Source organism: Pimephales promelas, chromosome 9 (assembly GCF_988280905.1).
Source record: "Pimephales promelas chromosome 9, fPimPro1.hap1.1, whole genome shotgun sequence".
Classification (NCBI taxonomy): domain Eukaryota; kingdom Metazoa; phylum Chordata; class Actinopteri; order Cypriniformes; family Leuciscidae; genus Pimephales; species Pimephales promelas.
In genome coordinates this window covers 27,430,432-27,447,916 of record NC_142777.1, presented here as the reverse complement: position 1 = coordinate 27,447,916, position 17,485 = coordinate 27,430,432, and the positions used below count along the sequence as shown (strand labels likewise).

General features: G+C 39.4%; 2 protein-coding genes across 3 annotated transcripts; both read right to left on the bottom strand.

Annotated features, from left to right (window-relative positions):
• Positions 1–344: 344 nt before the first annotated feature.
• Positions 345–10,772, bottom strand: LOC120465897 (uncharacterized). The gene is made up of 8 exons (XM_039655186.2): positions 10,575–10,772; positions 9,778–9,957; positions 8,502–8,690; positions 8,081–8,257; positions 7,830–7,971; positions 4,519–5,072; positions 3,367–3,508; positions 345–1,324 (listed from the first exon to the last, which is right to left on the bottom strand). The coding sequence occupies exons 1-8, from the start codon at positions 10,668–10,670 to the stop codon at positions 510–512; spliced, it is 2,295 nt and encodes a 764-aa protein (XP_039511120.2). The 5' UTR covers positions 10,671–10,772; the 3' UTR covers positions 345–509.
• Positions 10,773–11,203: 431 nt separating this feature from the next.
• On the bottom strand, positions 11,204–17,485 carry taf7 (TAF7 RNA polymerase II, TATA box binding protein (TBP)-associated factor). 2 transcript variants are annotated; one of them, XM_089134938.1, is made up of 13 exons: positions 17,230–17,485; positions 17,002–17,041; positions 16,378–16,454; positions 15,805–15,883; positions 15,532–15,665; positions 15,282–15,405; positions 15,117–15,175; positions 14,591–14,663; positions 14,091–14,201; positions 13,819–14,013; positions 12,903–13,015; positions 12,377–12,436; positions 11,204–11,456 (listed from the first exon to the last, which is right to left on the bottom strand). In XM_089134938.1, exons 2-13 carry the CDS (start codon positions 17,018–17,020, stop codon positions 11,412–11,414), a joined length of 1,089 nt encoding a protein of 362 aa, XP_088991064.1. In that variant the 5' UTR covers positions 17,021–17,041; positions 17,230–17,485; the 3' UTR covers positions 11,204–11,411. The 2 variants fall into 2 exon arrangements, with proteins under 2 accessions (XP_088991064.1, XP_039511121.1); XM_039655187.2 differs by having other exon boundaries at positions 17,002–17,035; positions 17,230–17,484.

Sequence of the window (17,485 nt, the reverse complement as noted above, 5' to 3'; positions counted from 1 at the left end):
ATAGTTCCCTTGTCTTGAGATGAGATGAGATGTGCTGAGTTTGTGGGTTGTGTGAAATTACAGCTTTGCTAAGGGCTCCCTTAGCTAAATTTAACCATCTGCCTCATTAACAAATGCACTCATTATTTTTGTTTGTATGTAGCAGACCTTTGTGTCACAGGCTTGTTTGTAATGTTGAACTAAGCAACAGGGCATTTACTGATTTAACCTCTGAACCCGTGGCATCCTCATTACACCCCATGTCATGATGTTTTCAGCTCAAATGACCTTAATTCATTTTGTGTTTCTCTACAAAATATGTTATTTTCATGTGCAATGCAGTCACTTGTTTAATTAACACTTCATTTTGTGTTTTTAATCTGTACAAAATGTAAAAAAGAATGCGTTTTAAAAATGAATGAGTTACTGGCTGCTTTCTACTCATTGTGTACAAAGAAATAAATTTTTATTTGTTGTATACACCTGGTCTGGTTTGTCTTCCTTCAGATAACGGGATATGTTATTGGTGTCTATTTCTTTTTCTTTTTGCATTTAACTTTTTTGCTGTGTTTTTCAGGTTTCACAGATGATGCTCCTGTTGGTTCCTTGACACTAGTCTTCTCCATCTTAAATTCAGCTGCTGTATTGCTCTCCGCTGTTTCATCATCTCCAGTCATGTCCGTCAGTGTTTCTTCCCTTGATGCTCCACTGCTTGCATCTTTGTCTGACTTTTCAGGAGACTGCAGTTTTTCTTCTGTGATCTCATCTTGGCCATCCTTTTTCTTTGTAATGTCATTGGTCAGTAGAGTTTTCGAGTCATTATCGGTCTCTGGTCTCTGTGTACCATCTTCCAGCACACTGATTTGGGCTGAATCCCTGTCTCTATCTGCAGCCGTATTATCGTTTTTTGCCTTTGATTCTTTCAAGGTCAGAGAGCTCTCATCCCTTTGGTTCTCACTTTTTTGCTTTTCATCCTGTCCTTCATCATTATCACCTACTTTGACATTGCAGCTCTCCTTCGTTTTGCAACTGCAGCCGGAATGTCCTTCTTCATTACTTGCCGGCATCTTACTCTCATCTGCCCATGTCACTCCTTTCTTTGTCTTCTTTCCCTTCCTGACCTGTGCTTTCTTTTCCAACTTCTCCTGAGTGCTCGTCCAGTAGTTTTTGTTTTCGCTGACACACTTCTGTCTGATGTTCTCCCCCATCTTCTTAATCTCCTGCTTGACGATTGGTTTGAATGTGGGATCGATTTGCAGGACCCTATTGAAATCCCTGCGGGCTTCATCTTCATTGTATAATGCCGAGTGAGCACGGGCCCGCTGGTACATGGCCTTCAGATTGTCTGCGGCGGAGATGAAAGCAAGAGAGTGAAGACCAGCCCTGCCACATCACATTGGTTTCATAATAAATAATTCCTACTAAAATAAACAACAGTGTATGCTCTTTGTGTGGAGACACCAAGGGATATCTTGATATGGTGAATGATGCAATTGGCTCAACTTTCTAGATTCACTAACAAAGTGAAGCATTGAGATGTGGTTGGTTATAGGGAGAAGTGGTGTATTGTTCAAGGCTCTGTTTTTGCTACAGACAATAAAAGAGTGATTGGCTGACTTGCACTGGGTGCTGAAGGAGAAATCTATATCTGCTGCTAATGCTTAAACACAACCAAATGAGTGTCTACGTCGAAGAGTGCTTCGCAAACCAAAGGCTGCGTCCTATTAAAACGTGTGCATTCTCTCATCAAGTGCCACTAAAGACCGTCTCAATTTGAACGATCCTTGGAATATACCCTTTGTTTCGAGTCCTTCATTCAGCTCATTTTGAAGGATGCATCAAGTGGATCCTTTGCATCCTTAAAATCACCCACAATCTTTTGCAGACATTCCAATTCACGAAAATAAACTGATGGAAAACAAGTCTGTTTGAGCTTGCCTGAGTTTATTATGAAATGTAAGACAAAAATAATGTTTTTTGACATGATGGCATAGACGTTATCTTTTTGTTTTGCTGTACATTAATCACTAACACTACTGCCAATAATGTAAGCCTGGGAGAAGCCTGCCATTCACTGTATTGCATTAAAAGAAAGCCAGTTAATCTAAAGATTTGTAAAACAAAGTATTTTTTTTCAAAATTTAGTTGTAGTAGTAGAGGGGTGATGTAGCCACACGCACTTACTTGACTCTCTCATTCTAGCGCTTAATGCCAAAGGAGGACACTAGTCTACAAGCCTCAGAAGAACTGGACTGAAGCGTTCCGTGTGAGGAGCACCCATTCACAAATCCTCTCCCATGGCCTCATGGGATAGTAAAGTGTCCATCGTATGCAAACGTCAGTATCTCGCCGGAAGAAGTAGGTCATCCAGGTACGTTTTGCCTACTCATTTATGAGTACTGTGAATTTAAACAGCCCATTCTCACCCCCAAGGCGTCACTTAACTGACGCCTTGGGAAGCATTTGGACATGCTTCAATATCTGACGCTTTAGGCGCCCTTTAGCGTCAGTAAGATGACGCCCTAGGATCGCGTGTACCCTACCCCCACCCAACACCTAAACCTAACCGCATCCTCTAACAGACGCTTTCCTTTAGAGTCAGTTAGATGACGCCGTAGGATCGCGTCATGTAAGTGACGCTAAAGGGCGCCTAAAACGTCAAATATTGAAGCATGGTCAAAGGTGACGCCTTGGGGTGAGAATGCGTTGATTTAAATATACTACTTTCGTCACATACTGTTTTACTGCTTAAGGTCCCACTTTATATTAAGTGGCTTTAAGTACTATGTACTTACATTGAACAATAAGTACAATGTATTATTGTGTTCCTGTTGTATTGTAAAACACTTTTGCTGCTATTGAGATGTGATACGGGTAAGGTTAGGGACAGGTGTGGTGGTATGGGTCGGTTTAAGGGTAGGTTAAGGTGTGAGGGGAGGGTCAACTGTGTAATTACAGATGTAATTACATAAAGTAATTATGGCTGTAATTACATGCTGGAATTTTAAAATATAAGTACAATGTAAAAACATGTAAGTACACAATAAGTCCATTGTAACAAACTATTAATTTAAATGTAAGTACATAGTACTAAAAGCCACTTAATATAAAGTGGGACCCTGCTTAATTAAACACCTGAACCAGCTAATCAAGGTCTCCAGGATGACTAGAAACTTCCAGTGAGGTGTTTTGGAAGTGGTTTGAACTCTCTGCAGGAGTGGAGTTTGACACGTGGTGTATGGTGTGTCATATATGATTTATGCGTAACTTGACGCGTAACTGACATATAAAAATTTATGACCAGCCTTAAAGAAAAAAATGATAACTAACTGGTTTATCCAACCACCCTATATTATTTTTTTGCAGTGAATGAGTATATAAACTCACCTTTATGTTTCTTCAGCAGTTTAGAGTTGAGATCCACCACTTCTTGGTATTCCCCAAGCTCCAGCTTACACTGACTGAGGTTTAGACAGAGTGGCAGACGGACTTTCTCCAGAGATTCCCAGTCTTCTCCTTTATGTTCCACCTCAAAAACACAGAGAGATAGATATGGCTTAGTGAGCACTGAGTTGCTGATTCCCCATGGGCATTTTTTTTAGCTTCCCTGTCGTTCCTGCCAAGTAATTTTTGGATCCCCAATGTACATCTCCCCTGGGATAAGAGAAGGTATATTTTACTATAAGTTCTGAGGAATATGTGAGTGTTGCCATGGAACTGTGCAGCTACAAATATGTTCTGAATCATTTTCGACAGCGTTTTCTGTAGGTGTTTAGCCCATGTCTGTATGATATTGTCTTTCATAGTGTTCAGATCACTCCATCAAATCCGAAATTCTAATGAAAAGTGTCAGCACTCAGCATACTTATCCTGAACAAGCCGAATTTGAGATTCATTCATGACCATATACGTATGGTTAGGTTTTGTTAAATTTTCCAACTGCACATTAGTTATAGTCCTGCTTGAATTAAAAGCACCACTTGGGTATCTAAAATCTTGTGAGGACATATTGGCAAGGCAAGGCACATTTATTTATATAGCACATATCATACACAATGTTATTTCAAAGTGCTTTACATAAAAGAGATAAAAAATGAACAATTAAAAGTAAAAATAAACAAATAAAAATAAAATACAGTAAAATATTCAGACATATTATAAATGTCATTTTCTTGGCTCATGAATATTAATTAAGCGATGTTACATTCCCCCAGTAGTTTTTAGATAAATGGACAGGACGTTTTTCAGATTACAGCTACGAGCTTTCAGTCCATTAATGAAGTAAGAGATGCTTCTGCATGGTTTTAAATTCCACATTTTATGAGGCTTATGATGATTTAGATTTTTTTTTAAATGGTGGGACTTTTCCTCAGTGCCTTCTACAACTACATCAAGTGTATGACAAACCCGTGCTACATTTCCCAAAAGCATCATGAGCCAATGGCAACCAATATAGCCAATGGTCTCTACGATCAACAGTGCTTTTGTGAAATGCAGCCCTGGTCATCATTTATCGTTATTTTCAGTCAACAGGCTCACCTTAGTTTGGAGATGGTCTACATATTCCAGAGCCTCCTTGAACTTGACAGTCGCCTCAGTGTATTTATGCTCTTTCACATCGAAATTGCCTTCATCTTGGAGCAGCAAAATTAGCCGTAGCATCTGCTGCCAGTCCTTGCCCTCGACCAGAGCTGTTATCCTGCGATTGGCCTCTCCTGCTGAATCTTCACTTTTGGTGTCATGCTTATTTTGCTCTGCTACAGATGGATTTATTCCATCCTCAGCACATTTGACCTCTTCTGGGGACTGAGAATGTCCTAACTTGCTTTCCTCTTTTGTTGGCATCGCAGAGTTTTCCTCCTCCTCTGATTCCCTTTCTCTCTCTTTCTTCTCTTCAAAGATGTTCCAGTACCTTTCTTTATCCTCCCAGTATTTTTCCTTCATTCTCTCAGAGAGAAGATCTAGTTCTCTGTGCACCAACCTAGATAATGTGATGTCTAGGTTGGCGACCATCTGGAAGTCTTTCCTGGCCTCCCTCTCACTCCACACAGCTGCATAGGCCTTCGCTCGCTTGTAGTAGGCCTTGACACAGTCTGGAAAAGATCATTAATGGGACTTTAATTTGTGAAGTTACTTACCTACTAAGGCTATAGTCTTTCTGAAGCTGGTGTATGTTTATATGAAGTAGTTTTATTTGTTTTCATATCACTAGTAAACGGAGCCATGCTACACATACACCATTTTAACCCAAGTTGGACACAAAGTGTACACTTGAGTGTGCTCGAGAGCCTGGATTTCCTATTGATGGCTCTCAACATCTTTCATTTGATCATGCTCTTCTCTGAATCTTAAACCCTGCCGACATTTAACTTCAGACTTCCCAAAGCCAACATCAGCCTCTGGCAAAAACATAGCCGATTCTGTGAGCAAGATGGATGATTTGAACCGAAACAGACAACAAGGTGTGGGTGACACATGGGGCGCGGCAGAATGAAATGAATTCTGGGAATTAGAGGGGACTGGGAAACAGAAGAGCGTCCTCGATAAGGGGAACTGTGCCGGCTGCATATGCATAAGGCTCATTAGGAGAGCTACCCACACTGCCTCTGGAGCCACCGCGAGAGACCATACATCTGTCACTTCACATGCTTTAAGAGGGCTCACACAGACCAACTCCTGTCCCTACTGCTCACGCAGCCAGCCGAGCTTAAACAAACCCAAGCCACAGAGGACAAGGATTACTATGCATGCTGCCGAGTGAAATTATGAAAGTGAACGCAATTGGATTATTTATGATAACCAAAAACGCAAAGGCTAATTCTAAAGATGGCCTGATACTAAGCTGGTCTACATCACCTCAACTTAATTTGTGTTGGTTGTCATTTTCCTGAGAATCCAATGACTTGATGTTGGAAAGTCAACATTGGTTGAGTTTATCTTGCAACTTCTTTTTGGGTGGGTCGCTAGCATCATTATATAACTCATGTTGAATTTTAAAATGTTTGTGATACATTTGTGATGTGTGTATTAATAATAATCTATTACATAATGGGAGGACTATGATAATGATTGAAAAATGCTTGAGCAGTGAACTGTTGCCATGGTTCCTTCTTTGGGCACTGGTGAAACATCTATTCTAATATGAAGAAATATTACAGCATTAAATGTAGCTTGTAAAGAATTTCATTTAATGAAACGAGTGCTGCAATACTCTTAATTAGGCGGTTGCTGATAAGAGGATAAATGAGACTGCTGAGGTTGACTGGGAGATTAAACGTCATCATGGCGAACAGATAAACTCATCTACTCACTAGTCCACTTTCACAGCCTCATCATGTTTATACTCGGTAGCTTAGTGGTGGTGACTTTGAAGTCATGCGATGATAATTTTAGCTTTTTACTTCTGTTGATTGTATTAAGTCGGGTTCATTTGGCAACAAAAATTGTAAGACTGTGCAGATTCATTGACATCTGTATACTTCAAGCAAAGCGTTCAATAGCTTTCTGTTGGAAGAAAATGTAAAAGCCACCTATTGTACAGTGGATCAATAATATATCCTTTTGTTTGTCGATGAAAAAGATTACATACATATTGAAAGGTAAATTATCTTTTTTTTAAGAGTATTTGGAAACCCTTTATATCCTTTATATCAAATTCTGATTTCAATAATATAATAAATGAGGTAGAAAGAGATAAAATAACTTGATTCTCAACCTATTCTCACCCAGCCCATTCTCACTCCCAAGGCGTCACCTAACTGACGCCTTGGGAAGCATTTGGACATGCTTCAATATCTGACGCTTTAGGCGCCCTTTAGCGTCAGTAAGATGACGCCCTAGGATCGCGTGTACCCTACCCCCACCCCACACCTAAACCTAACCGCGTCCTCTAACTGACGCTTTCCTTTAGCGTCAGTTAGATGACGCCGTAGGATCGCGTCATGTAAGTGACGCTAAAGTGCGCCTAAAACGTCAAATATTGAAGCATGGTCAAAGGTGACGCCTTGGGGTGAGAATGCGTTGTCTCACCTCATGTTATTACTAGTAAATCATTAGTCATATAATCATTTACTATTTTTCATGAAATCGTCCCTCTCATATCACGACTTGCTTCTCTTGTATGCTTGATTACTTTCAGCTATCATGTTTATTATCATTATTTATTTATTTTCATTATTATTATTATTATGTAAATGAGATCCAACCTTTTAATGTACGTTATTGTTGTATTATACTGGCATAAGCTGTTGTATCTCAATAAACGAAGTATTACAAAAGAATCATAAAACTTTTCTTGGTCATAGAGCTTATTTTATCCAATAATCCAATTTTTTTTTTTTTGTCGAGGGAACGTGGGTAAAGCTAACTTCTTGGTTGTCCAACAAAAATATATAGGCCGTAATTGAAATCACACTGAGTTGGTACTTATTTTGAATAAGTAATTACACGGCTGCTAAAAACAGTATGTCCTACATAATATGAATGTGTGTAGCATGAATTTAATCCGGACGGTTAATTATGTTGCTTCACTGCCATTCACAAGGCCTCATGGGATACTAAAGTGTTCATCGTATGCACACTTCAGAATTGCAAAAGAAGTTGCCTACACTTTTATGAGTATTGTGAATTCAGACATACTTATTTTTTCTGTTTTTCACATGCTATATAGTAGGGTAGTATGCGATTTCCAATGCAACCATAATCCCTGTAGCACTGCAGGCATGGCTACTTCTGAATGTCTGTCAATAGGAAAAGATGGTGGAGTTACAGCATCTACAATCAGGGAAAAATTGGGGCATGCTTACCAGCCAATCCTTGAACATTTGGTTTATACTAACAAGCTGGCCTACCTTTGTGTTTATCCAGGAGCTCTGTTGTATGATCTATGACCTCGTAATATTCCTCCAGCTCTAACATGCACTGGCAGTAGTTCAGTACCAGAGGAATGATAAGCCTGCCCAGATTAATGTAGTCCTCATCTCCTGGCATCTCCTAAACCGGAAGGAAAACAAACTCAGCTGCACTCATCGGATGCTTTACCGAATGTTGTATCTTAAAGGTTTCTCAACATAACCCCCATGTCGTTTAGATTTTCTTTTACCCTGGATTGGACTGTACGCAGCAGAACCACAGCCTCCTGATACTTCACGGCAGCTTCACGGAACCGACCCTGCTTGACCAGAGCGTTGCCCAAGAGATGCAGCGAGGGCACAACCTTCAGCTTCTCATCCTTCTCCATCATCCAAGACTCACGCTGGTAAGAGAACGGGTCGCCCACCTGAGAAAGATAGAGAATTGGAGCGTGCTTGTCTCGCTTGGTTGAGGACTGAAAACACGGTCTGAGAATTGGGAGCAGCATTTCTTTCCTGGCGTGTAGCACTTGATTGTGTAACATTCTGTTACGCTGTTTGGGTTGCAGTGAGAAATCTCTTGATGGTGGAGGAGTGGAATAAGAATGAGTGTGTTGTTGTGCGATGGTGCGTGTATGTATTTGCTTGTTTTCTTTGCTCTGTGTGACCCACCGAGATTAACTCCATGATGAAGATTAGAGGCTGAGGTGTCCTCATTATCTCATCGAGCTCCGGAAAACCTGTCGAGTGGTAGTGAAACACGTTTCCCATGCCACACATGTGTCTTTGGCCATCCAGAGGGTCCTTTCCCTGAGCAGCCAGTCGTATTCCCTTTGACACCATGGGATAAAGCCCTGTGTGCTAAGCATTAAAAAAGAAAAATATTATCACAGTGTACTATCACAATAGTTTTTCTACTATTTTTGCCTACTGACAGTTAGTGTTTTGCACTGATAGTACTGTATTGCTGCAAAAATAGTAGGCAAATGCTAGTTCAGTTAGTAACTGTGATATGGACATCACTGAAAATAATGCCAATGAAAACTTGAGTTTGGTCATTATATTGATTGACACACGTCAGTAACCTCTCTGATCCATTCAGTTCAGACTGATTTAAATATGTAACCATTCTTTTTAAACTTTACATTTTTTTAAAAAAAATATATATTTTTGACTCACTCAAAAGAGTCATTTGTTCAGGAATCAGACAACCCTGGCCTGATCATGCTGAATGCATGAATAATAATTTTGTTTGTGAATTGAACTATGTTTTTGCTCAAATTGTTTTGCCGAAAAATGTTTCTTGCTATTATTTTGTAGCACATTGTGTTTTAATTGCACCACTTTCAATACACGCCACAAACTCACATTCACAGCTTCTTTTTTGCCAAGGCGCTGAAAGATTCATCATAGGGGGAGCATTACAGCAAACACGCCATGACCTTTTCATCAACTCTTTTCTACACCAACCATCTAACTGGAATCTTTAGTCTCAGTTGACTTGCAGAATAGATTATTTATTTGCTTTCAGTTGAATAAAACAGCAAATGAGAATGTTAATGGAAAATAGAATAGACCGCAAAATATATCAGATATATGTTCTCCATCCTTATGTGAAAATTAATTAGCTCTTTCCCCGCCAGCGTTTTTGATAATCCTCACAAAATTGTCATGGCCCCCTTATTATTTTCTTATATGAACATGCAAAATATCAAAAGCAAGAACAGAACATCTCGTTTTAAACAAACAAACAAAAACTGTTTTATTCTAGCTTAAAGTGTTATTTTATATCAACACTTGATTGAATGTGGTTGAAAGTTTCATTAAACGAAGCTATATTAATCAAAAAGCCCCCCCATCCCCCCCCCCAAGCAGATTTTATCTGCTCCCTTTTGCCTGCGTTTTAGGGAGCCACAACACGAGGTTTAGTTTGATTTCAAACACTTACAGTGGCATCACACCAAAACTCTGCCACCTCTCCAATCCTCATGGAGGTTAAAAGCACCTCCCACACCTCCATCTTGAACATTCTCCCCACGAAAATCTCGGTGGGATGCTTATTTTTGCGACTGTCGTCAATTACAGTTCTCTCAAAGTTGTCCAACAGAGTCTGGAAGTGAAACACCAGCTTTGTGGGTAGGAAGGCAGAGAGGGGAAAAAAGAGAGAACAAAAACAGGATTAAGCGAAAGCAGAGATATTTTTACAGCTTAGCACACCATGCACATCTTCTAACTTGCAACTTGGTGGATGAAATGTTCATATATGTTGGAGTGAGAAATTCAGGGTTATCAAGCAGGACAGGAAGTCTTTTTCCTGATGCCATCTTAATGGCTTCATTCCTACTCCATCTTTGTCTTCATTACAAGACATTTAAATGTAGAGCTTTTTTTTTTAAGTGTACTGATGGAGACACCTTGATGGAACGAAAGCACACTGAGCGAATTCATAGCGCAGCTGGTAAGAGAGAGATTAATGTTGGCATTATCGTGGAAAATGTTTGTCATCCTCTCCAGGCTGAGGAGCATATGGCTGGACAAGTAGGGGGGAGAAATGTCACCTGGCACAGATACTGTGTTCCTCAGCCGCTGTCCAAAGTGACAGGTTGCCAAACTTCTGTGCAATTACATGGACCAAATGTTTTGTCATTATAAAACCATTTTAGCACCAACAGAACCATTTCTAATCAAAAAAGTGGTTAATAACCAATCAAAAGCATATCCAGGACCACATATGCGTCACCATACCTTAGTTCCCTTCGGAAAATGTGGCAACGGTCCTCGACCTCCATGCAGAATCTTCTTTTTTACTCCAGGATGGTCAAGCAGATACGTCTCTTCCATTTTAAACTCTTTCGAAAAGTGTTTCTTTATTGAATCAGACTTTATGTCCTGTAGCCTGTGAGAGATGGTCCTTGGCAGTGTTAATTAGCAAGCTGAGAAAGGGAGACAAATCACACCCTGCAGCCCAATGCTGCCTGGCTGCTTTCTGACAGATGGCTGGATTACCAGGTTGAGGATAGCCACTTTAATCTGCCTTGGCTAATCCTTCAACCCCACTGAATCTTCAGTATAATCCCCTGTAAGAAGTGAAGGGATGGGTGACCAGAGAGCGGAACTCAGAGTATGGAGACAGTCGAGATCATTCTAGAAGGCAATAGAGTTCAGTAATCCCAGGAGTTTGCTAGTATAATTCAGTGGGAACTAACTGCAGACAGAACGATCTGGAAGTCTCTAGTACGATTTTCCAGTTTATTGACCTCTGCAATGGGAGCATCTTCCAAATTTCAGCAGAAGAAACTTGCCAACAAAACTTTTTTTTAAAAATATGAATTTATTTGAAATACTGCAGTTAACTAAACCAACATGAAAAACGATAAATACACAATGTTATTTGAGAAATCAAAGAAACTTTTGTGATGAGGCATCAGTCGAACATATTGAGAGCCATTTTAGAGTCTTACAACACAAAAAAAGGAACGTTTAAATTCAGCTAATACAAGCAGTAGAGCCAAATCTGTCATGTGTTCAGCAGTCGCCTCTGGTCAGAGTCATTGTATTGCAGTATCTTGGCAATCGTGGGCATCACTTCTCGATCAGTGAGTCCAGCTGTTCTTGAAGGGAGGCCAGCTGTTGGAACAAAATAGCAGTGATGGATGGCTAGCGGTAGGGTGTATAATTGAAGGCTAAGTGCAATATGTTCAACAACACCTCCAACATTGTTACTTTTTCCTGAAGGCCATTTGTCAGTTTGGGCGAAACAGTGACAGAAGAAACTGATATTGGCCAAGTGTTAATAAAAATTTAAATGTATAATAATAAAAATATAAATAAACAAACAAAAAAGTAAAGCATGTATAATGTATGAAGTTCTTTTACTCGCCAATATTAGATATGGAAAATTAACTCACTAAGCTCAATGGGGATAAGTCACTGATTGTACATGCTGCATGCATTATGGGTATCGACACAAATTAGGTTTCAGAACAAAAGCTTTAGATTCTATTTGATTAGTTAATTAATTTGAAAATAGTTCAATTTATAATGTTCATTTTGCATACATAGGAAAGCAATTCTCTCTCAGCTATTGCTCAAAATGACAGAATACTTTGGTATATTCTGAAAACATTCATATTTTAAAAATTTAAAAAAAATAAATAAAAATTAAAAGCCGGGCCCAAACTATGCAGTTCCGTTCTATTTATTTATAAGCAGGGTATCTGTGATTCGCAAATCTTTTTAAAATGATTAATTAAAAGGACAGACTCAAAGAGTAATGTGTTCATGAATATGACTACACTAGTTGCACTGCATGTTACCAATTCATTAAAAAGTTGATAACACCAGTTGATTTCTGAATTGTACAACACTATTTGCACTGTATGTTTTCAATTCACTAAGAGAACTGGTTCATTAGTGAATCACAATGCACTGGTCATGGTCAATGGTAAATAATCCATATTGAGAGCATTCAAATCGCGATTAATCTAACAAATATTTATAACCCGTTTCAAATGCATGCAGGTTTTTGGGTTTGTACGCAAGCTCACCTGTTCCATCTCTTGTTCCTCTTGATGAATCATACCATTCAAAGCACCCTGGAAGCGATCCTGTAGGGGAGAAGCAAAAAGAGACTTTACTTAGCTGACAGTACACTGTTTTGATGCAAGCCGTTTATAAATGTCTTAACTGCTTGGACAAAGATATATTTGAATTATGACCCTGTGAATAGAGCTGAGACATGCATGACCTTTCCCCTGTTTGCTGTGACTGTAATGACCGCAGACAAATGTAGCCAGCGTAGTGCACACAGATTAACCGAAGTGACACTGTTAAACCACACATTTGACCCTGTTTTGCAGAGTCTAAATCCTCCAAATGGAGCAGTTGCCAGAGCAATGAATTCTATGCTTTTCTGGTGAGAAGACAGACATGTAATATTTATGCCTTAAAAATATGGCTTTCTCTGGATTTATTCAAGCCTGTACTGCACAAAAACAGTGTCACCAAGGCTAAGCTTTTACACAATGTAGCATGCCAGAGAAAGTGCTTTAGTGGAGGTAAGCAAAAACTCACCCTCAGAGCTTGATTTTCCACCTCCATGATCAATTTCTCCTGTTGTTTCTTGCGGGCACGGGTTTCCTGGAGCCTGGCCTTCAAACTGTTGATCTGCACCTGGTACTCCATTACTGTAGATCAAATAGAGATTATGAGCCCTATTTAACATGCAATCAGTGTAGTCACAGGCCCTGATGTCATATTGAGCTCTCTTTTACCTTTGAGAGCTAGTTAATCTGCAAATTCTCATGTAATCTAAGGTCCCAATTATCTGTGAATCCTTCACACTCTAACCGTGCAACCCTGCATAAATACCGGTACTAAACGGCACCTCTTACGCACTCTCAGAGACTGAGAATTCAAAAAAGCTTACAACACTACATTTGTGTAACACCTTTGTGTAATGATTTTATGATAACACTTTACTAGCTTTCGTGTTCGCGAGGCACACTCGCTAGGTCAGGGAGACGCTATCAATATGAAGGAAAGTCCCAGAACTTCCGAGAGACTTGGGATGTCTGTTATTTATCATGAAAAGTGTATCGTGCTATACTCAAACAAGATATGTAGCTAAATATGGTAACTCTACAGCTAAACCCTTTCCTTTGCAGAATATGGGAACAAAACACACAATGGCAGAGCTCTGAGCAGCATGGCTCATTTTTGCCGGTTAAGTGCCAATGTGTGTGGGATGATGTCAAGGTCAGGCATGTCTGTGACTTACTGTCATGGGTAAAAACACCACCAGACAACCGGTACACTCATCTGACCTAAATACCGCAGCAGGCTCATCATTCAAATGTTAATCTAGGTCGGCTTTTGTTTGTCTGCCGGTCTGCCTGCCTGTGATACTGAATTGTTTTAAATTGAGCTTGAGCTGCTGTCCTGACAAAGCACTGTAATTGATCAGACAACTTGTGTACCGCCATCCTACCGATTTGACTGTTCCGGTCATTCTCGTCTCTGTCTCCCTCGGTCTCGTTCAGTTTCTCGTGGAGCTGCCTGACCATGTCATCTTCAGTGTCCATTATGTTAAGGTCTTCGTCCTCGTGCCGTTCGCCCTCCTCGTCCTCATCCTCGCTGCTGCTGCTGATGTCGTTGAAGATCTCGCGTAGCTCGTCATGTTGAACTATATTAGGATAAAACCATGTTAGACAGAGAAAGATACAGCTATAAGGCAGACAGACTCGTGTTCAGAACATTCACCTGAGGAGCCGTGACCCTTGTGTCCTGAGGTTCCAGGTGACGACTCCAGGTTGGAAAGTGATAAGCTGTTGTCAGGTTCTTTGGTCTCATCCTCAGCAATCACCTCCCATCCTGACCACAGGGTCAAGGTTCATTTATCAATAATCCCTTTATCTTTTCATCCTCTTAGTTTTGGCAGAGGACTATTTTGCGGTTTGTTGTACCACTGGTGCTGCTGAGCTCCGCAAAATTTATACGTGACTCATGCCACATTTTTCCTGTAATGCTAAGCTTAAACAACTGAAAGTGTTTAGGCTTAGCATTATTGTCTTGCACGCTACCTCCATTTAATTTGTGAGCAAGTCTGCCACCTGGTGGTAAAGCTTAGTATGACAGTAACCATGAGTCACAATGCTCGACCCAACATTAGTAATAATGACATTAGCATCTAGATTTGTTGTGACACTGGGTTTGCGGCAACAAAACATGACAGGTAAACAAAAGCAAAAAACAAAGGATACGAACACCGACGGCTTCGGCGTCTGTGCTCAAGAGCCTCTTCACCTCCTTTTCCACATCAGGAGACTCGATGTACTGCAGGATAAATCAGATTAGAATTCAGCCCTAAGGAACACGATCTCAAAAACTGCATGCAAGCATTCAGATGCACACATAGTACTAACGGTAGAGGCTGGCTGCATGCCAGAGAACACATTAGCGATTAAAAAAGGAACCCAAGTCAATAGCTAGCTGCAACGTAGTGGAGATTTATTTAAGAGTCAGATGGTAGAACCTGCCACTAACTCCCCTGCTGTCACTTCAATCAAATGAACAGCCAGATTGCTTTCCTGCAAACCTTGGTGGCAAATGTAAATGGAATGCTTTATTTATATGTAAATCTTAGCTTTTACCATTAATTCATTTATTTTTCCTGCATTTTTTCTTAACTAGAACTGGTAAAGGATTGCAGAATCATCATCATCAACAACAAACCAACAACAACACAGCAGAATGTGGAAATGCGAGAGGAAAACCAAATGAGGTTACCTTCTTTTTCGCCGTCTTCCTAAACCGCCTCTTCCTTGTGTTCTTCAGAGGAAGGGTAACTGGAATGAGACAGATGTAATTGGACATTAAATAGTTTGAAACATTCTAGTACTGATAGGCTGTCTTCTCCACATTCACTCCAAACCAAGAGTGGGCGGTACTTACTGCCATGGTTCCAAACAAATTTCTTGTCTTTGTCCTTGTCTTTCTTTTTAGTTTTGGAGTCTGTAGTACCCGTGGGCTCCTCTAGAGGAGGGTAGAGGTCTCCATCCAGCGTGCACACCAGCATCTTAAACAGAAAGTCAGAGGAATTAATTGAGATGTGGCCTTGCAGATGTGCTAATTCTCATTAGGGGACTGCAAAGGGGAAATGTAATGCAAGACACCCTACGAAAGTTATAAACAGAGATCTTACCTGACAGATATCAGCAGTCTTATACAGGGTCTTTTTGTCAACCGTTTTTAATGACTCGAGAATGCAGGGTAAATCCACTAGTTTACATGCTAAAGGGACACGATCCACACGTACAATCCCATGGCGACCATCAGCTAGGAATATATTTATATATAACAAATTCCATGAGCAATATTTTTGCAAAATGAATTGATGAGAGACTGTAATATCAGTTTAAAAAAAGGAGGAAGTAAATAAAGTGTTTCTTTGTTAAATTTCGTCAATAGTGCTCACCATGCAACTCTATAGAAAGTCTGTCTTTTATGTTCATGCTGCTAGACTGGGCGATCCGTCTGACTGTAGAGGCATACTCCTAAAAAACAAAGCATTGTGTCATTGAATCAAACAATAGTAAAACATTTATTTTTTACTATACAGACTGGCATTATTTTGTTAGATTGACAGTACTGAGAGGTATTCCAGGGGTATTCTTTAAAAGCATATATATTCATTTGCTATGAACTTTGAGTGTTGTAACTTTGCAGATGTTGTTTATGCTCAAACAGCAACATTACACACTAACTAAACTTAGAATGAATTCATACTCAACCACTCCTTTAACTAAATGGAACTTTATTGTAAGGTGTTACCAATTGTTTGCTACTTGTATATTAATAACATGATGTTACTGAACTTATAGTTCTTGAGTTACTTGAGTTATTATAAATGCATAATTACGACTCATATCAAACAATTATTCAAATGTATTTTTTAAATGGAATTGTTCTGGGAGTGTGTACATTACTCATTAATTTTAAATACTGCCTTTCTCTAATATAGGTGAGGTAAATGAAGAAACAAGCTGACCTGAGGAAGCCGCAGAACAAACTGACTCTCCAGCTCATGAGGAGCATCTTCTTTGCTTTTGGAGCCTACCTTTCCCACTGAAACAGAGAATGGTCAGGACATAATACTTACTGGCACACTTTCATTAATATAAGAGGATCATTTTTCAAACTGGTTTCTGCGGATCGGCAGGGGGCCACAAGAGAGTGCTAGTGGGTCCGTGGAAAAGTTTAGAGAAAAGCAGTGTACATTTTCTTAACTAAATAAACATATGTGATCATTCTAAATGATAATAAATGAATAATATATACATTTTTATTTAAATTAAATAAAAAAATACATATAAAAGTAAAGTACTACAGAGAACAGAAAAACACAATGCAACATAATAGACACATTTATAATATATTTTTTTTGATAAGTTATATACATGATATATAACTTTTACATTTTAGGATAAGGGTCCCCTGCGTGGGAGTGATCATATATGTGGGGGTCCGTAGCACCTAAAAGATTGACAACCTCTGTTCTACGCTACTTATCATGACAGCACAGTTTTACTTGATCAAAACATAGTAATATCATGATACTTCTGTGTTTGTAGAAGAGATAAATAGAGTGAATTCACGAATGTATGCATGATACCTTTAGTTTTTGAAGTCATCTTTGCCTCCTAATTCTGTAGCTACATAAAAGGAAAACAAGACAATGTTTTTAAAATGGCAAGGCGGTGTGTAAATTAATAAAACGTGTGCAGAATACAAGATTTAGAAAAGAAGGTAAAGCCTTTTAATGAATAACAACATTATCCAAGCGTGACAAATGGTAAAAGTATAGCATAAAATAAGAGGGTGTTCATAAAAAAATACTCACCTAGACCACCGAGAAGCTAACAGGCTAACGCTACATATACCGGCTATATCATATATAATAGCATAAGATAGGACAAATGGTAAATAAAATTCGTTTCGTTAAAAAAACCCAGAGCTTAAAATGACTGCAATAGTAAAGTTATCATGAATTATAATAACACGGATTTTGTGAGAGAGAAGCAAAAATGGTACTAATGGATATGACTGTGCCTCGGTGACCTGTGTTTGCGGAAGCAGTATGTTTGCGCTACAGCGTC